General features: G+C 39.0%; 1 protein-coding gene across 8 annotated transcripts in view; it reads right to left on the reverse strand.

The window, feature by feature from the left end:
• Positions 1-25,925, reverse strand: part of CCDC171 (coiled-coil domain containing 171) — a 359,813-nt gene that overhangs the window by 193,803 nt on the left and 140,085 nt on the right. For all 8 annotated transcript variants that reach the window (XM_049710683.1, XM_049710685.1, XM_049710687.1 and 5 more), the window contains one exon: positions 24,196-24,384. In XM_049710683.1, coding sequence (XP_049566640.1) covers positions 24,196-24,384 — 189 coding nt within the window. The remainder of the gene's footprint in view (positions 1-24,195; positions 24,385-25,925) is intronic.

Consider the following 25,925-nt stretch of genomic DNA (forward strand, 5'->3'; position numbering starts at 1 on the left):
TCTTTGGGATTTCCTTATATATTGGGATATATAAGATCATAGCATCAGCAAGCCATAGTAATAAAAAACAATGTGGCATTGGCACCAAAATAGACAACTAGACCAATGGAACAGAATAGAGAGTCCAGAATTAAAACACGGCCTTTATGGTCAGCTAATATTCAACAAGGGAACCAAGAACCCAATGGGGAAAAGATAGTCTCTTCAATGGGGAAAAGATAGTCTCTTCAACAAATGGTACTGGGAAAACTGGAGAAATACATGCAGAACAATGAAATTAGACCGCTTTCTCACACTATTCATAAAAATTAACTCAAAATGGATCAAAAACTTAAACATAAGACCTAATACCATAACACTCCTAAAGAAAACACAGAGAAGAAGCCCAAATATATTGGTCTTGCCAACGATATTTTGGATATGACATCAAAAGCAAAATCAATACAAATAAAAATCAACAACTGGGAATACATCAAACTCAAAAGCTTCTGCACTGCAAAATAAATAATTAACAAAATGCAATGGCTGCCTACAGACTTGGAGGAAATTTTTACAAGCCATATATCAGATAAGGGGTTAATATTCAAAATATATAAAGAACTAACACAACTTTTTTTTGAATTTTATTTTACTTACATTTTTATACAGCAGGTTCTTACTAGTTATCCATTTTATACATATTAGTGTATATATGTCAATCCCACTCTCCCAATTCATCACACCACCACCAGCACCACACCCTGCCATTAACTCCCCTTGGTGCCCATACATTTGTTCTCTACGTCTGTGTCTCAATTTCTGACCTGCAAATCAGTTCATCTGTACCACTTTTCTAGGTTCCACATATATGCGTTAATATACGATATTTGTTTTTCTCTTTCTTACTTACTTCACGCTGTATGACAGTCTCTAGATCCAGCCACGTCTCTACAAATGACCCAATTTCACTCCTTTTTATGTCTGAGTAATATTCCATTGTATATATGTACCACATCTTTATCCATTCGTCTGTTGATGGACATTTAGGTTGCTTCCATGACCTGGCTATTGTAAATAGTGCTGCAATGAACGTAGGATTGCATGTGTCTTTTTGAATTATGGTTTTCTGGGTATATGCCCAGTAGTGGGATTGCTGGGTCATATGGTAATTCTATTTTTAGTTTTTTAAGGAACCTCCATACTGTTCTCCATAGTGACTGTATCAATTTACATTCCCACCAACAGTGCAAGAGGGTTCCCTTTTCTACACACCCTCTCCAGCATTTATCGTTTGTAGATTTTTTGATGATGGCCATTTAACTGGTGTGAGGTGATACCTCACTGTAGTTTTGATTTGCATTTCTCTAATGATTAGTGTTGTTGAGCAGCTTTTCATGTGCTTCTTGCCATCTGTCTGTCTTCTTTGGAGAAATGTCTATTGAGGTCTTCTGCCCATTTATGGATTGGGTTGTTTGTTTTTTTAATATCGAGCTGCATGAGCTGTTTATATATTTTGGAAATTAATCCTTGTCCACTGAATCGTTTGCAAATATTTTCTCCTATTCTGAGGGCTGTCTTTTCGTTTTGTTTGTAGTTTCCTTTGCTTTGCAAAAGCTTTTAAGTTTCATTAGGTCCCATTTGTTTATTTTTGTTTTTACTTCTAGGAGGTGGGTCAAAAAAGGTCTTGCTGTGATTTATGTGAAACAGTGTTCTTCCTACGTTTTCCTCTAAGAGTTTCACAGTGTCCAGTCTTACATTTAGGTCTCTAATCATTTTGAGTTTACTTTTGTGTATGGTGTTAGGGAGTGTTCTAATTTCATTCTTTTACATGCAGCTGTCCAGTTTTCCCAGCATCACTTATTGAAGAGGCTGTCTTTTCTCCATTGTATATCCTTGCCTCCTCTGTCATAGATTAGTTGACCATAGGTGCGTGGATTTATCTCAGGGCTTTCTATCCTATTCCGTTGACCTATATTTCTATTTTTATGCCAGTACCATATTGTCTTGATGACTGTAGCTTTGTAGTATTGTCTGAAGTAAGGGAGTCTGATTTCTCCAGCTCGGTTTTTGTCCCTCAAGACTGCCTTGGCTATTCGGGGTCTTTTCTGTCTCCACACATATTTAAAGATTTTTTGTTCTAATTCTGTAAAAAATGCCATTGGTAATTTGATAGGGATTGCTCTGAATCTGTAGATAGCTCTGGGTAGTATAGGCATTTTCACAATATTGATTCTTCCAATCCAGGAACAAGGTATGTCTCTCTATCTGTTTGTATCATCTTTAATTTCTTTCAGCAGTGTCTTACAGTTTTGTGCATAAAGTTCTTTTGTATCCCTACATAGGCTTATTCCTGGTATTTTATTCTGTTTTGCTGCAGTGGTAAATGGGAGTGTTTCCTTGATTTCTCTTTCAGATTTTTCATTATTAGTGTATAAGAATGCAAGAGATTTCTGTGCATTAATTTTTTATCTTGCAACTTTACCAAATTCACTGATTAACTCTAATAGTTTTCAGGTGGCATCTTTAGGATTCTCTATGTATAGTATCATGTCATCTGCAAACAGTGACAGTTTACTTCTTTTCCAATTTGGATTCCTTTTATTTCTTTTTCATCTCCGATTGCCATTGCTAGGACTTCCAAAACTATGTTGAATAATAGTGGAGAGAGAGGACATCCTTGTCTTGTTCCTGATCTTAGAGGAAATGCTTTCAGTTTTTCACCATTGAGAATGATGTTTGCTGTGGGTTGTCATATATGGCCTTTATTATGTTGAGGTAGGTTCCCTCTCTGCCCACTTTCCGGAGAGTTTTTATCATAAATCGGTGTTAAATTTTTTCAAAAGCTTTTTCTGCATCTATTGAGATGATCATATGGTTTTTATTCTTCAATTTGTTAATATGGTTTACCACTTTGATTGATTTGAGTATATAGAAGAATACTTGCAACCCTGGGATAAATCCCACTTGATCATGGTATATGATTCTTTTAATGTGTTGTTGGATTCTGTTTGCTAGTATTTTGTTGAGGATTTTTGCATCTATAATCATCAGTGATATTGGCCTGTAATTTTCATTTTTTGTTACATCTTTGTCTAGTTTTGGTATCAGGGTTATGGTGGCCTCATAGAATGAGTTTGTGAGTGTTCCTTCCTCTGCAATTATTTGGAAGAGTTTGAGAAAGACAGGTGTTAGCTCTTCTCTATATGTTGATAGAATTCACCTGTGACACCATCTGATCCTGGACTTTTGTTTGTTGGAAGATTTTTAATCACATTTTCAATTTCATTACTTGTGATTGGTCTGTTCATATTTTCTATTTCTTCCTGGTTCAGTCTTGGAAGGTGATACCTTTCTAAGAACTTGTCCATTTCTTCCAGGTTGTCCATTTTACTGGCATAGAGTTGCTTGTAGTAATCTCTCATGATCCTTTGTATTTCTGCACTGTCTGTTGTAACTTCTTTTTCATTTCTCATTTTATTGATTTGAGTCCTCTCCCTCTTTTTCTTGATGAGTCTGGCCAATGGTTTATCAATTTCGTTTATCTTCTCAAAGAACCAGCTTTTAGTTTTATTGATTTTGCTATTGTTTTCTTTGTTTCTATTTCATTTATTTCTGCTCTGATCTTTATGATTTCTTTCCTTCTACTAACGTTGGGTTTTGTTTCTTCTTCTTTCTCTAGTTCCTTTAGGTGTAAGGTTGGATTGTTTACTTGAGATTTTTCTTGTTTCTTGAGGTAGGCTTGTATTGCTATAAACTTCCCTCTTAGAACTGCTTTTGCTGCATCCCATAGGTTTTGGATCGTCGTGTTTTCATTGTCATTTGTCTCTAGGTATTTTCTGATTTCCTCTTTGATTTCTTCAGTCATCTCTTGGTTACTTAGTAATGTATGGCTTAGCCTCCATATATTTGTGCTTTTTTACACTTTTTTCCCTGTAATTGATTTCTAATCTCATAGTGTTGTGGTCAAAAAAGATGCTTGTATGATTTCAATTTTCTTAAATTTACTGAGGCGTGCTTTGTTACCCAAGATATGATCTATCTTGGAGAATGTTCCATGCACACTTGAGAAGAAAGTGTAACCTCCTCTTTTTGGATGAAATGTCCTATAAATATCAATTAAATCTATCTGGTCTATTGTGTCATTTAAAGCTTCTATTTCCTTATTAATTTTCTGTTTGGATGATCTGTCCATTGGTGTAAGTGAGGTGTTAAAGTCCCCCACTATTATTTTGTTACTGTTTTTTTCGGGGGGGGTTTTTTTGCGGTACATGGGCCTCTCACTGTTGTGGCCTCTCCTGTTGCAGAGCACATGCTCTGGACGTGCAGGCTCAGCGGCCATGGCTCACGGGCCTAGCCCCTCTGCGGCACATGGGATCTGCCCGGACCGGGGCACAAACCCACATCCCCTGCATCGGCAGGTGGACTCTCAACCACTGCGCCACCAGGGAAGCCCTATTTGTTACTGTTGATTTCCTATTTTATAGCTGTTAGCAGTTGCCTTATGTATTGAGGTGCTCCTATGTTGCGCGCATATGTATTTATACTTGTTATATCTTCTTTTTGGATTCATCCCTTGATCATTATGTAGTGTCCTCTCTTGTAGCATACTTTAAAGTCTATTTTATCTGATATGAGTATTGCTACTCCAGCTTTCTTTTGATTTCCATTTGCATGGAATATCTTTCTCCATCCCCTCACTTTCAGTCTGTATGTGTCCCTAGGTCTGAAGTGGGTCTCTTGTAGACAGCATATATATGGGTCTTGTTTTTGTATCCATTCAGTGAGCCTGTCTTTTGGTTGGAGCATTTAATCCATTCACATTTAAGGTAATTATCGGTATGTATGTTCCTATTACCATTTTCTTAACTGTTTTGGGTTTGTTTTTGTAGGTGCTTTTCTCCTGTTGTGTTTCCCACTTAGAGAACTTCCTTTAGCATTTGTTGTAGAGCTGGTTTGGTGGTGCTGAATTTTCTTAGCTTTTGCTTGTCTGTAAAGCTTTTGATTTCTCCATTGAATCTGAATGAGATCCTTGCCGGGTAGACAAATCTTGGTTGTAGGTTCTTCCCTTCCATCACTTTAAATATGTCATGCCACTCCTTTCTGGCTTGTAGAGTTTCTGCTGAGAAATCAGCTGTTAACCTTATGGGAGTTCCCTTGTATGTTATTTGTCATTTTTCCCTTGCTTCTTTCAGTAATTTTTCTTTGTCTTTAATTTTTGACAATTTGATTACTGTGTGTCTCAGCATGCTTCTCCTTGGGTTTATCCTGCCTGGGACTCTCTGCACTTCTTGGACTTGGGTGGCTATTTCCTTTCCCATGTTAGAGAAGTTTTTGGCTATAATCTCTTCAAATATTTTCTCTGGTCCTTTCTCTCTCTCTTCTCCTTCTGGGACCCCGATAATGTGAATGTTGTTGCGTTTAATGTTGTCCCAGAGGTCTCTTAGGCTTTATTCATTTCTTTTCATCCTTTTTTCTTTATTCTGTTCCACAGCAGTGAATTCCACCATTCTGTCTTCCAGGTCACTTATCCGTTCTTCTACCTCAGTTGTTCTTCTATTGATTCCTTCTAGTGTATTTTTCATTTCAGGTATTGTATTGCTCGTCTCTGTTTGTTTGTTCTTTAATTCTTCTAGGTCTTTGTTAAACATTTCTTGCATCTTCTCCATCTTTGCCTCCATTCTTTTTCCGAGGTCCTGAATCATCTTCACTATCATTCTTCTGAATTCTTTTTCTGGAAGGTTGCCTATCTCCACTTCATTTAGTTGTTTTTCTGGGGGTTTATATTGTTCCTTCATCTGGTACATAGTCCTCTGCCTTTTTATCTTGTCTATCTCTCTGTGAATGTGGTTTGTGTTCCACAGGCTGCAGGATTGTAGTTCCTCTTGCTTCTGCTGTATGCCCTCTGGTGGATGAGGCAATCTAAAAGGCTTATGCAAGTTTCCTGATCTGAGGGGCTGGTGGTGGGTAGAGCTGGCTGTTGTTCTGGTGGGCAGAGCTCAGTAAAACTTTAATCCGCTTGTCTGCTGATGGGTGGGGCTGCCTTCCCTCCCTGTTGGTTGTTTGGCCCAAGGCGGGCCCAGCTTGGAGACTACCCGGGCTCTTTGGTGGGGCTAATGGTGGTCTCTGGGAGGGCTCACACCAAGGAGTACTCCCCATAATTTCTGCTTCCAGTGCCCTCGTCCTCACTGTGAGACACAGCCACCCCCCACCTCTGCAGGAGACCCTCCAACTCTAGGAGATAGGTCTGATTCAGGCTCCTCTGGGGTCACTGCTCCTTCCCCTGGGACCCTATGTGCACACTACTTTGTGTGTGCCCTCCAAGAATGGAGTCTCTGTTTCCCCCAGTGCTGTCAAAATCCTGCAATCAAATCCCGCTAGCCTTCAAAGTATGATTCTCTAGGAATTCCTCCTTCCCTTGCCGGGCCCCCAGGTTGGGAAGCCTAACGTGGGGCTCAGAACCTTCACTCCAGTGGGTGGACTTCTGTGGTGTAAGTGTTCTCCAGTTCGTGAGTCACCCACCCAGCAGTTATGGGATTCGATTTTATTGTGATTGCACCCCTCCTGCCATCTCATTGTGGCCTCTCCTTTGTCTTTGGATATGGAGTATCTTTTTTGGTGAGTTCCAGTGTCTTCCTGTCGATGACTGTTCAGCAGTTAATGTGATTTCGGTGCTCTCACAAGAGGCAGTGAGAGCATGTCCTTCTACTCCACCACCTTGAACCAATAGCGAACTAACACAATTTAATAACTAAAAAATGATTTTAAAATGGGCAGGGAGGACCTTCAAGATGGCAGAGGAGTAAGATGTGGAGATCACCTTCCTCCCTAAAAATACATCAAAAATACATCTACATGTGGAACAACTCCTACAGAACACCTACTAAACCCTGGCAGAAGACCTCAGCCTTCCCAGAAGGCAAGAAAATCCGCACATACCTGGGTAGGGCAAAAGAAAAAAGAAAACACAAAGAGAAAAGAATAGGGATGGGACCTGCACCTCTGGGAGGGAGCTGTAAAGGAGGAAATGTTTCCACACACTAGGAACCTCTTCACTGGCAGAGACGGGGGGTGGGTGGGGGGAGCCACAGAGGAAAGCGCAGCAACAGGGGTGCAGAGGGCAAAGTGGAGAGATTCCCACACAGAGGATCGGTGCTGACCAGCACTCACCAGCCCGAGAGGTTTGTCTGCGCATCGACCGGGGCGGGTAGGGGCTGAGAGCTGAGGCTCAGGCTTCAGAGGTCAGATCCCAGGGAGAAGACTGGGGTTGGCTGTGTGAAGACAGCCTGAGGGGGCTAGTGAGCCACAGCTAGCCGGTAGGGAGACTAGGAAAAAGTCTTGACCTGCCAAAGAGGCAAGAGACCATTGTCTAAGGTGCCCAAGGAGACGGGATTCCTTCCCCATGTGCCCACAGAAAGCAGAGCACTGCCTAAGCAAGCTCCAGAGATGGGTGCGAACCACGGCTATCAGCTAAGACCACAGAGACATGTATGAAACCGATAATGCCGCTGCTACCGCTACCAAGAATCCAGTGCGCAAGCACAGGTCACTATCCACACCACCCCCCCACCCCGAGAGCCTGTGCAGCCTGCCACTGCCAGGGTCCCATGATCCAGGGACAACTTTCCTAGGAGAACACGAGGGGCACATCAGGCTGTTGCAACATCACGCTACCATCTGCCAACACCCTGCATTCCAATTATGACTACCATACCCCTCCCTCTCCCCGGCCTGAGTGAGCAAGAGCACCTTAATCAGCCACTGCTTTAACCCCCTCCTGTCTCAGCAAGGAACAGATGCCTGACGGCAACCTACATGCAGAGGCGGGTCCAAATCCAAAGCTGAACCCCAGGAGCTGTGTGACCAAAGAAAGAGAAAGGGAAATTTCTCCATGCAGCCTCAGGAGCAGCGGATTAAATCCCCACAATCAACTTGATGTACCCTGCATCTGTGGAATACATTAATAGACAACAAATCATCCCAAAATTGAGGTGGAGGATTTTGGGTGCAACTGTAGATGTGGGGTTTGCTGTCGGCAACTGATTTGTTTCTGACTTTTATGTTTATCATAATTTACTTTTTAGCGCTTGTTATCATTGGTGGATTTTCTTATTGGTTTGGTTGCTCTCTTCTTTTTTTTATTTTTGTTTTATTTTTATTTTATTTTATTTTTTTATTTTTTTTGCAGTACGTGGGCCCCTCACTGCTGTGGCCTCTCCCATTGCAGAGCACAGGATCAGGACACACAGGCTCAGCAGCAATGGCTCACGGGCCCAGCGCTCCACGGCATGTGGGATCCTCCCAGACCAGGGCACGAACCCGCGTCCCCTGCATCAGCAGGCGGACTCTCAACCACTGCGCCACCAGAGAAGCCCTATTTTTGTTTTATTTTAATAATTTTTTTTCTTTCTTTTCTTCTACCTTGTCTTCTGAGCCATGTGGCTGACAGGGTGTTGGTGCTACGACCTGGTGTCAGGCCTGACCCTCCGAGGTGGGAGAGCCGAGAGCAGGACGTTGGACCACCAGACACCTCCTGGCCCCACACAATATCAATTGGCAAGAATTCTCCGAGACATCTCCAACTCAATGCTAAGACCCGGATCCACCCAACGGCCAGCAAGCTCCAGTGCTGGACATCCCATTCCAAACCACTAGCAAGACAGGAACACAACCCCACCCATTAGCAGAGAGGCTGCCTAAAATCATATTAAGTCCACATACACCCCAAAACACACCACCAGACACGGTCTTTCCCACCAGAAAGACAAGATCCAGCCCCACCCAACAAAACACAGGCACCAGTCCCCTCCACCAGGAAGCCTACACAAGCCACTGAAACAACCTCATTCACTGCGGGCAGACACCAAAAACAATGGGAACTACAAGCCAGCAGCCTGCAAAAAGGAGACCCCAAACACAGTAAGTTAAACAAAATGAGAAGACACAGAAATATGCAGCAGATGAAGGAGCAAGGTAAAAACCCACCAGACCAAACAAAAGAAGAGGAAATAGGCAGTCTACCTGAAAAAGAATTCAGAGTAATGACAGTAAAGATGACCTAAAATCTTGGATATAGAATGGAGAAAATACAAGAAACGTTTAACAAGGACCTATAAGAACTAAAGAACAAACAAAAGATGAAAAACAAAATAAATAAAATTTAAAATTCTCTAGAAGGAATCAATAGCAGTATAACTGAGGAAGAAGAATGGATAAGTGATCTGGAAGATAAAATAGTGGAAATAACTGCAGCAGAGCCGAATAAAGAAAAAATAATGAAAAGAATTGAGGACAGCCTCAGAAACCTCTGGGACAACATTAAACACCCCAACATTCGAATCATAGGGGTCCCAGAAGAATAAGAGAAAAAGAAAGGGTCTGAGAAAATATTTAAAGAGATTATAGTTGAAAACTTCCCTAACATGGGAAAGGAAATAGTCAATCAAGTCTGGGAAGTGCGGAGAGGCCCATACAGGGTAAATCCAAGGAGAAACACACCAAGACACACACTAATCAAACTATCAAAAATTAAATACAAAGAAAAACAATTAAGCAGCAAGAGAAAAGCAACAAATAACATACAAGGGAATTCCCATAAAGTTAACAGCTGATCTTTCAGCAGAAATTCTGCAAGCCAGAAGGGAGTGGCAGGAAATGTTCAAAGTGATGAAAGGGAGAAACTTACAACCAAGATTACTCTACCCGGCAAGGTACTCATTCAGATTCGACAGAAAAATTAAAACCTTTACAGACAAGCAAAAGCTAAGAGAATTCAGCACCATTAAGCCAGCTATACAACAAATGCTAAGGGAACTTCTCTAGGCAGGAAACACAAGAGAAGGAAAAGACCTACAAAAACAAACCCAAAACAATTAAGAAAATGGTAATAGGAACACACCTATGGACAATTACCTTAAATGTAAATGGATTAAATGCTCCAACCAAAAGACACAGACTGGCTGAATGGATACAAGAACAAGACCCGTACACATCCTGTCTACAAGAGACCCACTTCAGACCTAGGGACACATACAGACTGAAAGTGAGGCGATGGAAAAAGATATTCCATGCAAATGGAAATCAAAAGAAAGCTGGAATGGCAATTCTCATATCAGACAAAATAGCCTTTAAAATAAAGACTATTACAAGAGACAAAGAAGGACACTACGTAATAATCAAGGGATCAATCTGAGAAGAAGATATAACAATTGTAAATATTTATGTACCCAACATAGGAGCACCTCAATACATAAGGCAAATGCTAACAGCCATAAAAGGGGAAATCACCAGTAAAACAATAATAGTAGGGGACTTTAACACCCCACTTTCACCAATGGACAGATCATCCATAATTAAAATAAATAAGAAAACACAAGCTTTAACTGACACATTAGACAAGATGGACTTAATTGATATTTATAGGACATTCCATCCAGAATCAACAGAATACACTTTCTTCTCAAGTGCTCATGGAACATTCTCCAGGATAGATCATATCTTGGGTCACAAATCAAGCCTTGGTAAATTTAAGAAAATTGAAATCATATCAAGTATCTTTTCCGACCACAATGCTACGAGACTATATATCAATTACAGGAAAAAAAAACTGTAAAAAATACAAACGCATGGAGTTTACACAAAAATCTGAAAGAGAAATTAAGGGAACACTCCCATTTACCACTGCAACAAAAAGAATAAAATACCTAGGAATAAACCTACCTAAGGAGACAAAAGACCTGTATGCAGAAAACTATAAGACACTGATGAAAGAAATTAAACATGATACAAACAGATAGAGAGATATACCATGTTCTTGGATTGGAAGAATCAACATTGTGAAAACGACTATACTACCCAAAGCAATCTACAGATTCAACGCAATCCCTATCAAACTACCAATGGCATTTTTTACAGAACTAGAACAAAAAATTTCACAATGTGTATGGAAACATAAAAGACCCCAAATAGCCAAAGCAATTCTGAGAAAGAAAAACGTAGCTGGAGGAAACGTAGCCCCCTTACTTCAGACTATTCTACAAAGCTACAGTAATAAAGATAGTACGGTACTTGCATAAAAACAGAAATATAGATCAATGGAACAGGATAGGAAGCCCAGAGATCAAACCCACACAATATGGTCACCTTATCTTTGACAAAGGAGGCAAGTATATACTATGGAGAAAAGACAGACTCTTAAGGAAGTGGTGCTGGGAAAACTGGAGAGCTACATGTAAAAGAATGAAATTACAACATTTCCTAACCATCATACACAAAAATAAACTCAAAATGGATTAAAGACATAAATGTAAGGCCAGACACTATCAAACTGTTAGAGGAAAACATAGGCAGAACACTCTATGACATAAATCACAGCAAGATCCTTTTTGACGCACCTCCTAGAGAAAAGGAAATAAAAACAAAAATAAACAAATGGGACCTAAGGAAACTTAAAAGTTTTTGCACAGCAAAGGAAACCATAAACAAGATGAAAATTCAACCCTCACAATGGGAGAAAATATTTGTAAATGAATCAATGGACAGAGGATTAATCTCCAAAATATACAAGCAGCTCATGCAGCTCAACATCAAAAAAACAAACAACCCAATCCAAAAATGGGTGGAAGACCTAAATAGACGCTTCTCCAAAGAAGATATACAGATTGCCAACAAACACAAGAAAGGATGCTCAACATCACTAATCATTAGAGAACGGCAAATCAAAACTACAGTGAGATATCATCTCACACCAGTCAGAATGGCCATCATGAAAAAACTACAAACTATAGGGCTTCCCTGGTGGCACAGTGGTTGAGAGTCCGCCTGCCGATGCAGGGGACACGGGTTTATGCCCTGGTCTGGGAAGATCCCACATGCCATGGACCGGCTGGGCCCGTGAGCCATGGCCACTGAGCCTGCGTGTCTGGAGCCTGTGCTCTACAATGGGAGAGGCCCCAACAGTGAGAGGCCTGCGTACCGCAAAAAAAAAATAAAATAAAATAAAACCTACAAACTATAAATGCTGGGAGGGTATGGAGAAACGGGAACCCTCTTGCACTGTTGGTAGGAATGTAAACTGATACAGCCACTATGGAGAAAAGTGTGGAAGTAAAAACAGAACTACCATACAACCCAGCTATCCTACTATTGAGCATATACCCTGAGAAAACCATAATTCAAAAAGAGACATGTACCACAATGTTCACTGCAGCACTATTTACAGTAGCCAGGACACGGAAGCAACCTAAGTGTCCATCGACAGATGAATGGATCAAGAAGATGTGGCACATATATACAATGGAATACTACTCAGCCATAAAAATAACAAAATCAAGTTATTTGTAGTGAGGTGGATGGAACTAGAGCCTATCATACAGAGTAAAGTAAGTCAGAAAGAGAAAAATACCATATGCTAACACACATATATGGAATCTTAAAAAAAAAATTGTTCTGATGTACCTAGGGGCAGGACAGGAATAAAGACGCAGACATAGAGAATGGACTTGAGGACACGGGGAGGGGGAAGGGTAAGCTGGGATGAAGTGAGAGAGTTAAACTGACATATATACACTACCAAATGTAAAATAGATAGCTAGTGGGAAGCAGCCGCACAGCACAGGGAGATCAGCTCCATGCTTTGTGACCACCTAGAGGGGTGAGATAGGCAGTGTGGGAGGGAGACACAAGAGGGAGGGGATATGGGGATATATGTATACGTATAGCTCACTTTGTTATACAGCAGAAACTAACACAATATTGTGAAGCAACTGTACTCCAATAAAGATGTTAAAATAATAAAATAAAATAAAAATGGGCAGAAGGACTAAATAGACATTTTTCCAAAGAGGACATCAAAATGGTCAACAGACACATGAGAAGATGTTCAACATCACTAATCATCAGGGAAATGCAAAACCACAATGGGATATCACCTCACACCTGTTATGATGGCTATCATCAAGAAGACAAGAGACAACAGGTGCTGGTGAGGCTGTGGTGAAAAAGAAACCCTTATACAATATTGGGGAGAATGTAAATTAGTCCAACCACTCAGGAAAACAATATGAAAGTTCCTCCAAAAATTAAAAATAGACCTACCATACGATCCAGGAGTTCCACTTCTCAAAATATACCCAAAGGAAATAAAAACAGTAATTCAATGAGATATATACACTCCCATGTTTACTACACCACTAGTCACAATAGCCAAAATATGGAAACAACCCAAATGCCCATCAACAAATAAATGGGTAAAAAACATGTACATTACAATGTAATATTTTTCACCCATGAAAAAGGAGTACATCCTGCCATTTGTGACAACATGAATGAACTTTGAACACACTACATTAAGCAATATAAGCCAGACAGAGAAAGACAAGTACCGTATGATAGCACTGATGTGCGAAATCTAAAAAACCAAACAGGTTAAATGTACAAAGTTGTAACAACTACTAAAATAAACAGAGATCTCATAGACAATAAGATTGTACTATAAATATGTGATATAATAAATATCATTACAATGGCAACCATATTACAATATGTTAATGTATCAAAGTTATACAATGTATATGTTAAATTTACACATTATGTGTCAAATTTATACAATTAAAAAAACAGATAGGGGGCTTCCCTGGTGGCGCAGTGGTTGGGAGTCCGCCTGCCGATGCAGGAGACATGGGTTCGTGCCCCGGTCCGGGAGGATCCCACATACCGCGGAGCGGCTGGGCCCGTGAGCCATGGCTGCTGAGCCTGCGTGTCCGGAGCCTGTGCTCCCCAACGGGAGAGGCCACAACAGTGAGAGGCCCACGTAACGCAAAAAAAAAAAAAAAAAAAAAAAAACAGATAGGAATTGAAGAAGTTGGAAGACTCACACTACCTGATTTCACGATGTACCAAAAACCTAAAGAAATCAAATCAGGGTGGTACTGAAAAAAGAACAGACACATAAATAAATGAAATAGATGAGAAAGTCTAAAAACAGACACACAAATACAATCAATTGATTCCCGAGAAAGGTGCAAAGGCAATTCAATAGATAAAGGATAGTCTTTAAACAAATAGTACTGGAACATGGACATCCACGTGCAAAAAAAAGGACACTAACCCACACCTCACACCTGTATAAAAATTAACTCAAAATGGATCATAGATCTATACGTAAAACCTAAAATTATACAACATCTAGAAGAAAACATAGGAAGAAATCCTGGTGACGCTGCACTAGGGAAAGAGTTCTTAGATACAATAATAAAAGCACAATACACAAAAGAAAAAAACTGATAAACTGAACTTCATAAAAATTTAAAATGTTTGCTCTGCAAAAGTACTTTTAGGAGAATGGGAAAGAATACTTGCAAATCACATATCTGACAAATGACTTGTATCAGAATATATAAACACCACTGGAAATTCAGCAATAAGAAAACAAACAACCTAATTACAAAGCGGGCAAAAGATATGAACATATAACTCACCAAAGAAGATATACAGATGGCAAAAAAGCATATGAAAAAATGCTCAACATTATTATTCATCAGGGAAAATGTAAATTAAAACCATAATGACATACCACTACACCCCTATCAGAATGGCTAAAAAGAAAAAGAAAAAATGATGAAACCACATGCTGGCACAGATGCAGAGCAATGAGAACTCTCTTACATTGTTAGTGAGAAGGCAAAACGGTACAGTCACTTGGGAACAATTTGATAGTTTCATATAAAGTTAAATATATACTTACCATGTAACCCAGAAATCAGACTCCTAAGTATTCACCCAAGAAAAATTAAAACTTATGATCACACAAAAACCTATCCATGAATGTTTAAAGCATCTTTAATCATAATTGTAAAATTAAAACAACCCAAAGTCCCATCTGCAAGTATGTGGATAAACAAACAGTGCTACATCCATACAATGGAATATTACTCAGCAGTAAAAATGAGTGAGCAACTGATACAAGCAATGATGTGAATAATTTCCAAACATATTTTGTTGAGTGAAGTAAGACCTAAAATGCTACATACTGTATGATTCCATTAATATGACATTCTGGAAAAGGCAAAACTGTAGGGATGCAACAAACCTGCAGTTCCATATTCAGTTGTTTTTTCACAAAGGGACCAGGGCTACTAAATGAGGTGTGGGAACAACAAATGCAGGGAGAAAATGAACCTCAGCCTCCATCTAACATCATACACAAAAATTAATCTGAGATGGCTCACAGACCTAGACATAAAAGTTAAAACTGGGCTTCCCTGGTGGCGCAGTGGTTAAGAGTCCGCCTGCCGATGCAGGGGACACAGGTTCGTGCCCTAGTCTGGGAAGATTCCACATGCCGCGGAGCAGCTAGGCCCATGAGCCATGGCCGCTGAGCCTGTGCGTCCGGAGCCTGTGCTCCGCAACGCGAGAGGCCACCACAGTGAGAGGCCCATGTACCGCAAAAAAAAAAAAAAAAAAAAAAAGTTAAAACTACAAAACCTTTACAAGAAATGATACATTATCTTCACAACCTCGGGGTATAGAAAAATTGCTTACCACATAAAAATAAAATACTCAAAAGAGTAAAAGATGTATAAGTTGAACTTCGCCAAAATTTTAAAACTTGTGATCATCAAAAGAAACATTAAAAAATGAAAAGAAAAGTGAGATATTGAAAAAAAATTTGTGATACTTATGTATGACAAAGAATTTACTATATCCAGAATATATAAAGAAATTTTACAAATCAACAAAAACACAAACAACCCAATTTTTTTCATGTACAAACACCTGAAGAGACATTTCACGAAAGAAGATACATAAATGGCAATAAGAACATGAAAAGTGCTCAACATCATTAATCACCAAGAAAATGTGAATTAAAAACCACCATGAAATCCCATTTTAAAACAACTAGAATGGCTAAAATTTAAAAGATTGACAATGCCAAATTTTGCAGAGGATGTAGAACAATGAAAACTCTCATAAACTGATGGTAGAAATATAAAACGATAGAACCATTTTGGAAAAAAGTTTGATAGTTTTTAATAAATATACACCTATCTTATGACCTAGCAACTACACTCTTAACTTAAAAAAAAAGAAAAAATATGTCAATAAAATACTTATACAATGTTTGTAGCAATTTTATTTACAATAGCCAAAAACTGGAAGAAAGACAAGTATCCATCAATTCACAATTTATCAAATTGTGGTATAATTATAAAATGGAATACTACTCAACTATAAAAAAGAATGAACTACTGATAAACACAACAACAGGATGAATATCAAAAAACATGCTGAGTGAAATAAGCCAACCACCAAAGACTACATACTGAATGATTCCATTGAGATGAAATTCTAGAACAAATGAAAGTAATCTATGATGACAGGTATGAGAACAATGGTTGCCTATGGGGAGTGGAAACTGACTGGAAGAGGTCACAAAAGAACTTTCTGAGGTAATCAAAATCTTTAAGTCTTCAATGGGGTGATGGGTAGATGGGTGCTTACATTGATCAATCATCGACTGGTACACTTAAGATCTGTTCATTTCACTGCATGTCAATGTTACCTCTAAAAAAACTATTTAGGTCTTTTACTATAGTGGTAGAAAGTGCAGAACATATCACATGGCACCGTGCATGTAGTGAACAAAAGGCCACTTTTAGAGAATGTATGAATTCATTCAAATTCATAAAGAAATGCTTAATTTCATATAGGGTCCAAATGCTTGGGAAAACAGAATGGTCTTATTTTAAGCAATCTGAAACTGTTGGCTACTTTTTAAAATTTGGTTTCTGGAGAAATAAGGAGATTAGTTCAAGATGGCGGAGTACAAGGACACGCTCTCACTCCCTCTTGCAAGAGCACCAGAATCTCAACTAACTGCTGAACAGTCATCAACAGGAAGACACTGGAACTCACCAAAAAAGATACCCCACATCCAAAGACAAAGGAAAAGCCACAATGAGATGGTAGGAGGGGCGCAATCACAATAAAATCGAATCCCATAACTGCTGGGTGGGTGACTCACGAACTGGAGAACACTTACACCACAGAAGTCCACCCACTGGAGTGAAGGTTCTGAGCCCCATGTTAGGCTTCCCAACCTGGAGGCCTGGCAAGGGAAGGAGGAATTCCTAGAGAATCATACTTTGAAGGCTAACGGGATTTGATTGCAGGACTTCGACAGCACTGGGGGAAACAGAGACTCCACTCTTGGAGGGCACACACAAAGTAGTGTGCACATAGGGTCCCAGGGGAAGGAGCAGTGACCCCAGAGGAGCCTGAATCAGACCTATCTTCTAGAGTTGGAGGGTCTCCTGCAGAGGTGGGGGGTGGTTGTGTCTCACAGTGAGGACAAGGACACTGGAAGCAGAAATTATGGGGAGTACTCCTTGACGTGAGTTCTCCCAGAGTCCACCATTAGCCCCACCAAGGCGCCTGCGGGACTCAGGCCAAACAATCAACAGGGAGGGAACTCAGCCCCACCCATCAGCAGACAAGAAGATTAAAGTTTCACTGACCTCTGCCCACCAGAGCAAAACCCAGCTCTACCTAACACCAGTCCCAAGAGGCTTGCACAATCCTCTTAGATAGCCTCATCCACCAGACGGCAGAAAGCAGAAGCATGAAGAACTACAATCCTGCAGCCTGTGGAACAAAAACCACATTCACAGATAGATAGACAAAATAAAAAGGCAGAGGACTATGTACCAGATGAAGGAACAAGATAAAACCCCAGAAAAGCAACTAAATGAAGTGGAGATAGGCAACTTTCCGGAAAAAGAATTCAAAATAATGATAGTGAAGATGATCCAGGACTTCAGAAAAAGAATGGAGACAAAGTTCAAGAAGACGCAAAAACTGTTTAACAAAGACCTGGAAGAATTAAAGGACAAACACCTAGAAGAATTAAAGAACAAACAAACAGAGGTGAACAATACAATTACTGAAATGAAAAACACACTAGAAGGAATCAATAGCAGAATAACTGAGGCAGAAGAATGGATAAGTCACCTGGAGGACAAAACGGTGGAATTCACTCCTGCAAAGCAGAATAAAGAAAAAAGAATGAAAAGAAATGAAGACAGCCTAAGACACCCCTGGGACAACATAAAATTAAGAGACCTCTGCACCAACAATCAAATCACAGGGGTCACAGAAGAAGAAGAAAAAAACAAAGGGTCTGAGAAAATATTTGAAGAGATTATAGTTGAAAACTTCCCTAACATGGGAAAGGAAATAGTCAATCAAGTCCAGGAAGCATGGAGAGTCCCAGGCAGGATACACCCAAGGAGAAACATGCTGAGACACATAGCAATCTCACTGACAAAAATTAAAGACAAAGGAAAATTATTAAAAGCAACAAGGGAAAAACAACAAATAACATACAAGGGAATTCCCACAAAGTTAACAGCTGATTTCTCAGCAGAAACTCTACAAGCCAGAAGGGAGTGGCATGATATATTTAAAGTGATGGAAGGGAAGAACCTACAACCAAGATTACTCTACCTGGCAAGGATTGCATTCAGATTCAACGGAGAAATCAAAAGCTTTATAGACAAGCAAAAGCTAAGAGAATTCAGCACCACCAAACAAGCTCTAAAGCAAATGCTAAAGGAACTTCTCTAAGTGGGAAACACAAGAGGAGAAAAGCACCTAAAAAAACAAACCCAAAACAATTAAGAAAATGGTAATAGGAACATACATACCAATAATTACTGTAAATGTGAATGGATTAAATACACCAATCAAAAGACAAGGCTCACTGAATGGATACAAACACAAGACGCATATATATGCTGTCTACAAGGGACCCACTTCAGATCTAGGGACACATACAGACTGAAAGTGAGGGGATGGAAAAAGATATTCAATGCAAATGGAAATCAAAAGAAAGCTGGAGTAGCAATACTCATATCAGATAAAATAGACTTTAAAATAAAGAATGTTACAAGAGACAAGGAAGGACACTACATAATGATCAGGGGCTCAGGCCAAGAAGATATATCAATTATAAATATATACGCACCCAACATAGGAGCATCTCAATACATAAGGCAAACGCTAACAGCTATAAAAGAGGATATCAACAGGAACAAAATAATAGTGGGGGACTTTAGACCTCAATTACACCAATGGACAGATCATCCAGACAGAAAATAAATAAGGAAACACAAGCTTTAAATGACACAATAGACCAGATAGATTTAATTGATATTTATAAGACATTCCACCCAAAAGTGGCACAATACACTTTCTTCTCAAGTGCACATGGAACATTCTCCAGGACAGATCACAACTTGGGTCACAAAAAAACCCTCGGTAAATTTAAGAAAATGGAAATCATATGAAGCATCTTTTCTGAACACAATGCTATAAGATTAGAAATTAATTACAGGGAAAAAAACGTAAAAAACACAAACACATGGAAGGTAAACAACCAAGAGATCACTGAATAAATCAAAGAGGAAATAAAAAAATACCTAGAGGGCTTCCCTGGTGGCGCAGTGGTTGAGAGTCTGCCTGCCAATGCAGGGGACGTGGGTTCGTGCCCTGGTCCGGGAGGATCCCATATGCCGCGGAGCGGCTGGGTCCGTGAGCCATGGCTGCTGAGCCTGCACATCTGGAGCCTGTGCTCCGCGACAGGAGAGGCCACAGCAGTGAGAGGTCCGCGTACCGCAAAAAAAAAAAAAAAACCTAGAGACAAATGACAATGAAAACATGACAATCCAAAACCTAGGGGATGCAGCAAAAGCAGTTCTAAGTGGGAAGTTTATAGCAATACATTCCTTCCTCAAGAAACAAGAAAAATCTCAAATAAATAATCTAACTTTACACCCAAAGGAACTAAAGAAAGAAGAACAAACAAAACCCAAAGTAAGCAGAAGGAAAGAAATCATAAAGAGCAGAGCAGAAATAAATGAAATAGAAACAAAGAAAACAATAGCAGAGATCAATAAAACTAAAAGCTGGTTCTTTGAGAAGATAAACGAAATTGATAAACCATTGGCCAGACTCATCAAGAAAAAGAGGGAGAGGACTCAAATCAATAAAATGAGAAATGAAAAAGAAGTTACAACAGACAGTGCAGAAATACAAAGCATCCTAAGAGACTACTACAAGCAACTCTATGCCAGTAAAATGGACAACCTGGAAGAAATGAACAAATTCTTAGAAAGGTATCACCTTCCAAGACTGAACCAGGAAGAAATAGAAAATATGAACACACCAATCACAAGTAATGAAATTGAAACTGTGATTAAAAATCCAGGACCAGATGGCTTCACAGGTGAATTCTATCAAACATTTAGAGAAGAGCTAACACCTGTCCTTCTCAAACTCTTCCAAATAATTGCAGAGGAAGGAACACTCACAAACTCATTCTATGAGGCCACCATAACCCTAATACCAAAACTAGACAAAGATGTCACAAAATAAGAAAATTACAGACCAATATCACTGATGAATATAGATGCAAAAATCCTCAACAAAATACTAGCAAACAGAATCCAACAACACATTAAAAGGATCATACACCATGATCAAGTGGGATTTATCCCAGGGATGCAAGTATTCTTCTATATACTCAAATCAATCAAAGTGGTAAACCATATTAACAAATTGAAGAATAAAAACCATATGATCATCTCAACAGATGCAGAAAAAGCTTTTGAAAAAATTCAACACCGATTTATGATAAAAACTTTCTGGAAAGTGGGCATAGAGGGAACTTACCTCAACATAATAAAGGCCATATATGACAACCCACAGCAAACATCATTCTCAATGGTGAAAAACTGAAAGCATTTCATCTAATATCAGGAAAAAGACAAGGTGGCCCACTCTCACCACTATTATTCAACATAGTTTTGGAAGTTTTAGCCACAGCATTCAGAGAAGAAAAAGAAATAAAAGGAATCTAAATCAGAAAAGTAGTAAAACTGTCACTGTTTGCAGATGACATGATCCTATACATAGAGAACCCTAAAGATGCCACCAGAAAACTACTAAAACTAATCAATGAATTTGGTAAGATTCCAGGATACAAATTTAATGCACAGAAATCTCTTGCCTTCCTATACACTAACAACAAAAGATCAGAAAGAGAAATTAAAGAAACACTCCCATTCACCATTGCAACAAAAGAATAAAATACCTAGGAATAAACCTACCTAAAGAGGTAAAAGACCTGTACTCAGAAAACTATAAGACACTGATGAAAGAAATCAAAGATGACACAATCAGATGGAGAGATATACCATGTTCTTGGATTGGAAGAATCAACACTGTGAAAATGACTATACTAACCAAAGCTATCTACAGATTCAAAGCAATCCCTATCAAATTACCAATGGCATTTTTTTACAGAACTAGAACAAAAAACCTTCAAATTTGTATGGAGACTGAAAAGACCCCGAATAGCCAAAGCAGTCTTGAGGGAAAAAAACGGAGCTGGAGTAATCAGAATCCCTGACTTCAGACTATACTACAAAGCTACAGTCATGAAGACAATATAGTACTGGCACAAAAACAGAAATATAGATCAATGGAACAGGATAGAAAGCTCAGAGATAAACCCACACACCTATGGTCAATTAATCTATGACAAAGGAGGCAAAGGTATACAATGGAGAAAAGATAGCCTCTTCAATAAGTGATGCTGGGAAAACTGGACAGCTACATGTAAAAGAATAAAATTAGAACACTCCCTAACACCATACACAAAAATAAACTCAAAATGGATTAGAGACCTAAATATAAGCCCGGACACTATGAAACTCTTAGAGGAAAATATAGGAAGAACACTGTTTCACATAAATCACAGCAAGACCTTTTTTGACCCACCTTCTAGAAGTAAAAACAAAAATAAACAAATGGGACCTAATGAAACTTAACGAGCTTTTGCACAGCAAAGGAAATGATAAACAAGACGAAAAGACAACCCTCAGAATGGGAGAAAATATTTGCAAACGAGTCAACAAAGGATTAATCTCCAAAATATATAAACACCTCATGCAGCTCAATATTAAAAGAACAAACAACCCCATTAAAAAATAGGCAGGAGACCTATATAGACATTTCTCCAAAGAAGACATACAGATGGCAAGAAGCACATGAAAAGCTGCTCAACAACACTAATCATTAGAGAAATGCAAATCAAAACTACAGTGAGGTATCACCTCACACCAGTTAGAATGGCCATCATCAAAAAATCTACAAACAATAAATGCTGGAGAGGGTGTGGTGAAAAGGGAACCCTCCTGCACTGTTGGTGGGAATGTAAATGGATACAGCCACTATGAAGAACAGTATGGAGGTTCCTTAAAAAACTAAAAATAGAATTACCATATGACCCAGCAATCCCACTACTGGGCGTATACCCTGAGAAAACCATAATTCAAAAAGACACATGCAGGGCTTCCCTGGTGGCGCAGCGGTTGAGAGTCCGCCTGCCGAGGCAGGGGACACTGGTTCGTGCCCCGGTCCGGGAAGATCCCACGTGCCGCAGAGTGGCTGGGCCCATGAGCCATGGCCACTGAGCCTGCGTGTCCGGAGCCTGTGCTCCGCAACGGGAGAGGCCACAGCAGTGAGGGGCCCGCGTACCGCAAAAAAACAAACAAACAAAAAGAAAAAAAAAGACACATGCACCTCAGTGTTCATTGCAGCACTATTTACAATAGCCAGGTCATGGAAGCAACCTAAATGACATCAACAGACAAATGGATAAAGAAGATGTGCTACACGTATACAATGGAATATTACTCAGCCAGAAAAATGGAACAAAATTGGGTCATTTGCGGAGATGTGGATGGACCTAGAGACTGTCATACAGAGTGAAGTAAGTCAGAAAGAGAAAAACAAATATTGTATATTAACGCATATATGTGGAATCTAGAAAAATGGCAAAGATGAACCGGTTTGCAAAGCAGAAATAGAGACACAGATGCAGAGAACAAATGTACGGACACCAAAGGGGTAAAGTGGGTGGTGGGGAGGCATGATGGTGGTGGATGAATTGGGAGATTGGGATTGACATGTATATACTAATATGTATAAAGCAGATAACCAATAAGAACCTGCTGTATAAAAAATAAATAAAATTCAAAAGAAAAAGAAAAAGGAAAAAAAATTTAAAGTGAATGACAAAATAAATAAATAAATAAAAATAAAGTAAAATAAGATGCGGTTTCCTTTTTTAATTAGACTTGCCAAGATAAGCATGAGTGGATCAAATAAAGAAGATATATACCGAATGAAGTATGGGAAAAATATACAGCCTTCTGGTTTCTAAGTATCTTATCTTGAGAACAAGTGACCTATTATTAAATTCAATACACAAAAAAGTACACACTATCTTTGTTATTCCTCATTGTGCAGGGATGACAGTTAACCATATAAATTATGTTGACAATATTTTGTACTGGAAAAAAATATGGTTCTGTTAAGTACCCATAATTTCTGTTCTCAATCGAATCCAACATAGAAGACATATTATATCTCACAGACAATAGTTTGCTATAGGGTCTACAACTACAACTCTAGTCCTTCAACAATGTTAGGAGGTATGACAAATTTCAACCCCACATGAATTAAAATCATGGTTCACATAGAAACCCCCACGAATGGAATAACCTGGATCAAAGGATATCTACACTAAAACAGACAATATTTTACCCAAGTTTCTTAACCTTTATTTCTAAAATAAGGGAAATAGGGGCTTCCCTGGTAGCGCAGTGGTTGAGAGTCCGCCTGCTGATGCAGGGGACACGGGTTCGTGCCCCAGTCCGGGAAGATCCCACATGCCGCGGAGCCGCTGGGCCCGTGAGCCATGGCCGCTGAGCCTGCGCGTCCGGAGCCTGTGCTCCGCAACGGGAGAGGCCACGGCAGTGAGAGGCCCGCGTACCGCAAAAAATAATAATAATAAAATAAAATAAGGGAAATACAATTTTAGTATTTAATTGATCCACATATTCTAGGATGTTTTAACCAGAAACCCATCTACTTCCAAACTTAAATAAAAGACAATCCGTAATACGCCAGAGTGCACACAGGCCCATTTGTGTGTGTGTGTGTGTTTGCATGATCACATGTATGTGTACCTAACAAGCAAGTTCTGTGTGGTTCTCCAAAGTTGTAACTGACTTGCCATGGGTACTGAAAGAAAACACTCGTAAGTAAAAGACTGAGCATTCCATTTTAAAGCTCTTGGTGGAAGTAGCATACCTGTGCCCTCTTCTGTACCTCCACGAGGAGTTCGGAGTACTGCAGCTCCAGTTCCTTCTTTTGCTTGTGCCAGCAGCTCTCCTGGGCTTTGATCTGCTCTGCCACTTTGTTAAAGGTGTCTTCCTGGGTTTGCTGAAGCTCTCTCATCGTATCAGACTTGTTTTTACAGATATACTCTAGATGATTTATCTAAATGGGGAAATGCAACAAATAAGATAGGCTCACAAACAAGTCCTTTGTATCATCTCCCCCAAAAGCTATTCCAGAATTTTCTACTACATTTTATTCCTTAAGATCATATAAAAATTTTAAGTTAAAATGAAAACAAAATTAAGAAACAGGAATTAGTAGAACAAAATTATATTTTAGCAGAAAATGTGTGAATTGCATGTATAGATGACATCTATTCTTTTTCTCTAATAAAGTTACTTATTCTATAATCAATTTTACTGAGAAAATTAAGAAGAATATTTTAACCTCTAGAAGCAAAGCTCAAACTGTTCAGATACCTCAATGGGAAAGAAGTATTTAAATGAGATTTACAAATCTACAAACATTTTACATATAACAAAGAAGAATGTTCCGACCATTTTTTATTTCACATTCAAAACACTGGAGAGAAAATCCTCATCATCTAATGTGTATGACAATTAATGATGTTTGAAACTAGGAAAAACTATTGAAACACAATACCATCTCAGAGGATTAAAACATGTACTCATTTTCATTATCAGTACTTTTCAAATCCGTTATACACAGAGTCACAATCAAGAACAGCATCTCCACTTCTCACAATTTATTCCCTCATTTCCTCAATCCTACTTCTCAGTGCCTATGATTGTTCGCCAATCAGACCAAGACAAAATGCTCTTACTCTAAAACTGGACCGAGATGCTGATTACTTCAACAGAAGTAATGAAAAAAAAAACTTAGGGAACAGTTTTTCTCTCTGTGTCCCTTAAGAGCAAATGTCACTGCAACTAAGATCTGGAAACTAGATCACATAAATATAGTTCTGACTAGTTCAATAGACCTGGGATAAGAATCAATACCTTAAATGGAGGAATACATTGGACTGCTAAGCCACTTTCATTTTCAATAACCAAAACGAGGTTTTTAAATTTTTTTTTGGAAAGACTGAATTCCTAGGTTTGTGAATGATAAAGGCACCATAATAGTCTACTGTTTTCTCCTACAATATATCCTTCTTACATTCTAAAGCACTGAATGGGTTTTGCAATATACAGTTTGTTATATTACAAGAAATATGATAAACATAAGTTTTAAATTTTAAGTGCTTTTAAAGTAACACCTCATTATTTCCTGAGCAAAGAATTTTAAGATCATGTTTTGAATAACTGTATCTTGTTTCTATTTTATGCTAACATAAAGTGTTGGTTTATTAATGTAAATGACTAAGTTCTTTGAATTGCTTCATCAGTAAGATTAATTTATTTTCTTTTAATTAGGTCCCTGTGGCTAACACTGGCTAGCAGTATTAGCATGTCCTGAACAGAAAGTGGAGCTCAGAGACTTCATACAGACTTCAGTCACATTTACATGCCCATAGCAATGGCATCAAACTGAGTTGTAGACAAGCCATAATTAATGGTATTGAATTATTAACACCCAAATTCTTTTTGAAATAAGATGAATGTCAGCCCCTCTTAATGATACTGTGATGTGGACAAATGTCACTGAATTTAATAGAGGTATCTGGTGCCTGAGGA

Source organism: Orcinus orca, chromosome 6 (genome assembly GCF_937001465.1).
Source record: "Orcinus orca chromosome 6, mOrcOrc1.1, whole genome shotgun sequence".
Lineage (NCBI taxonomy): Eukaryota > Metazoa > Chordata > Mammalia > Artiodactyla > Delphinidae > Orcinus > Orcinus orca.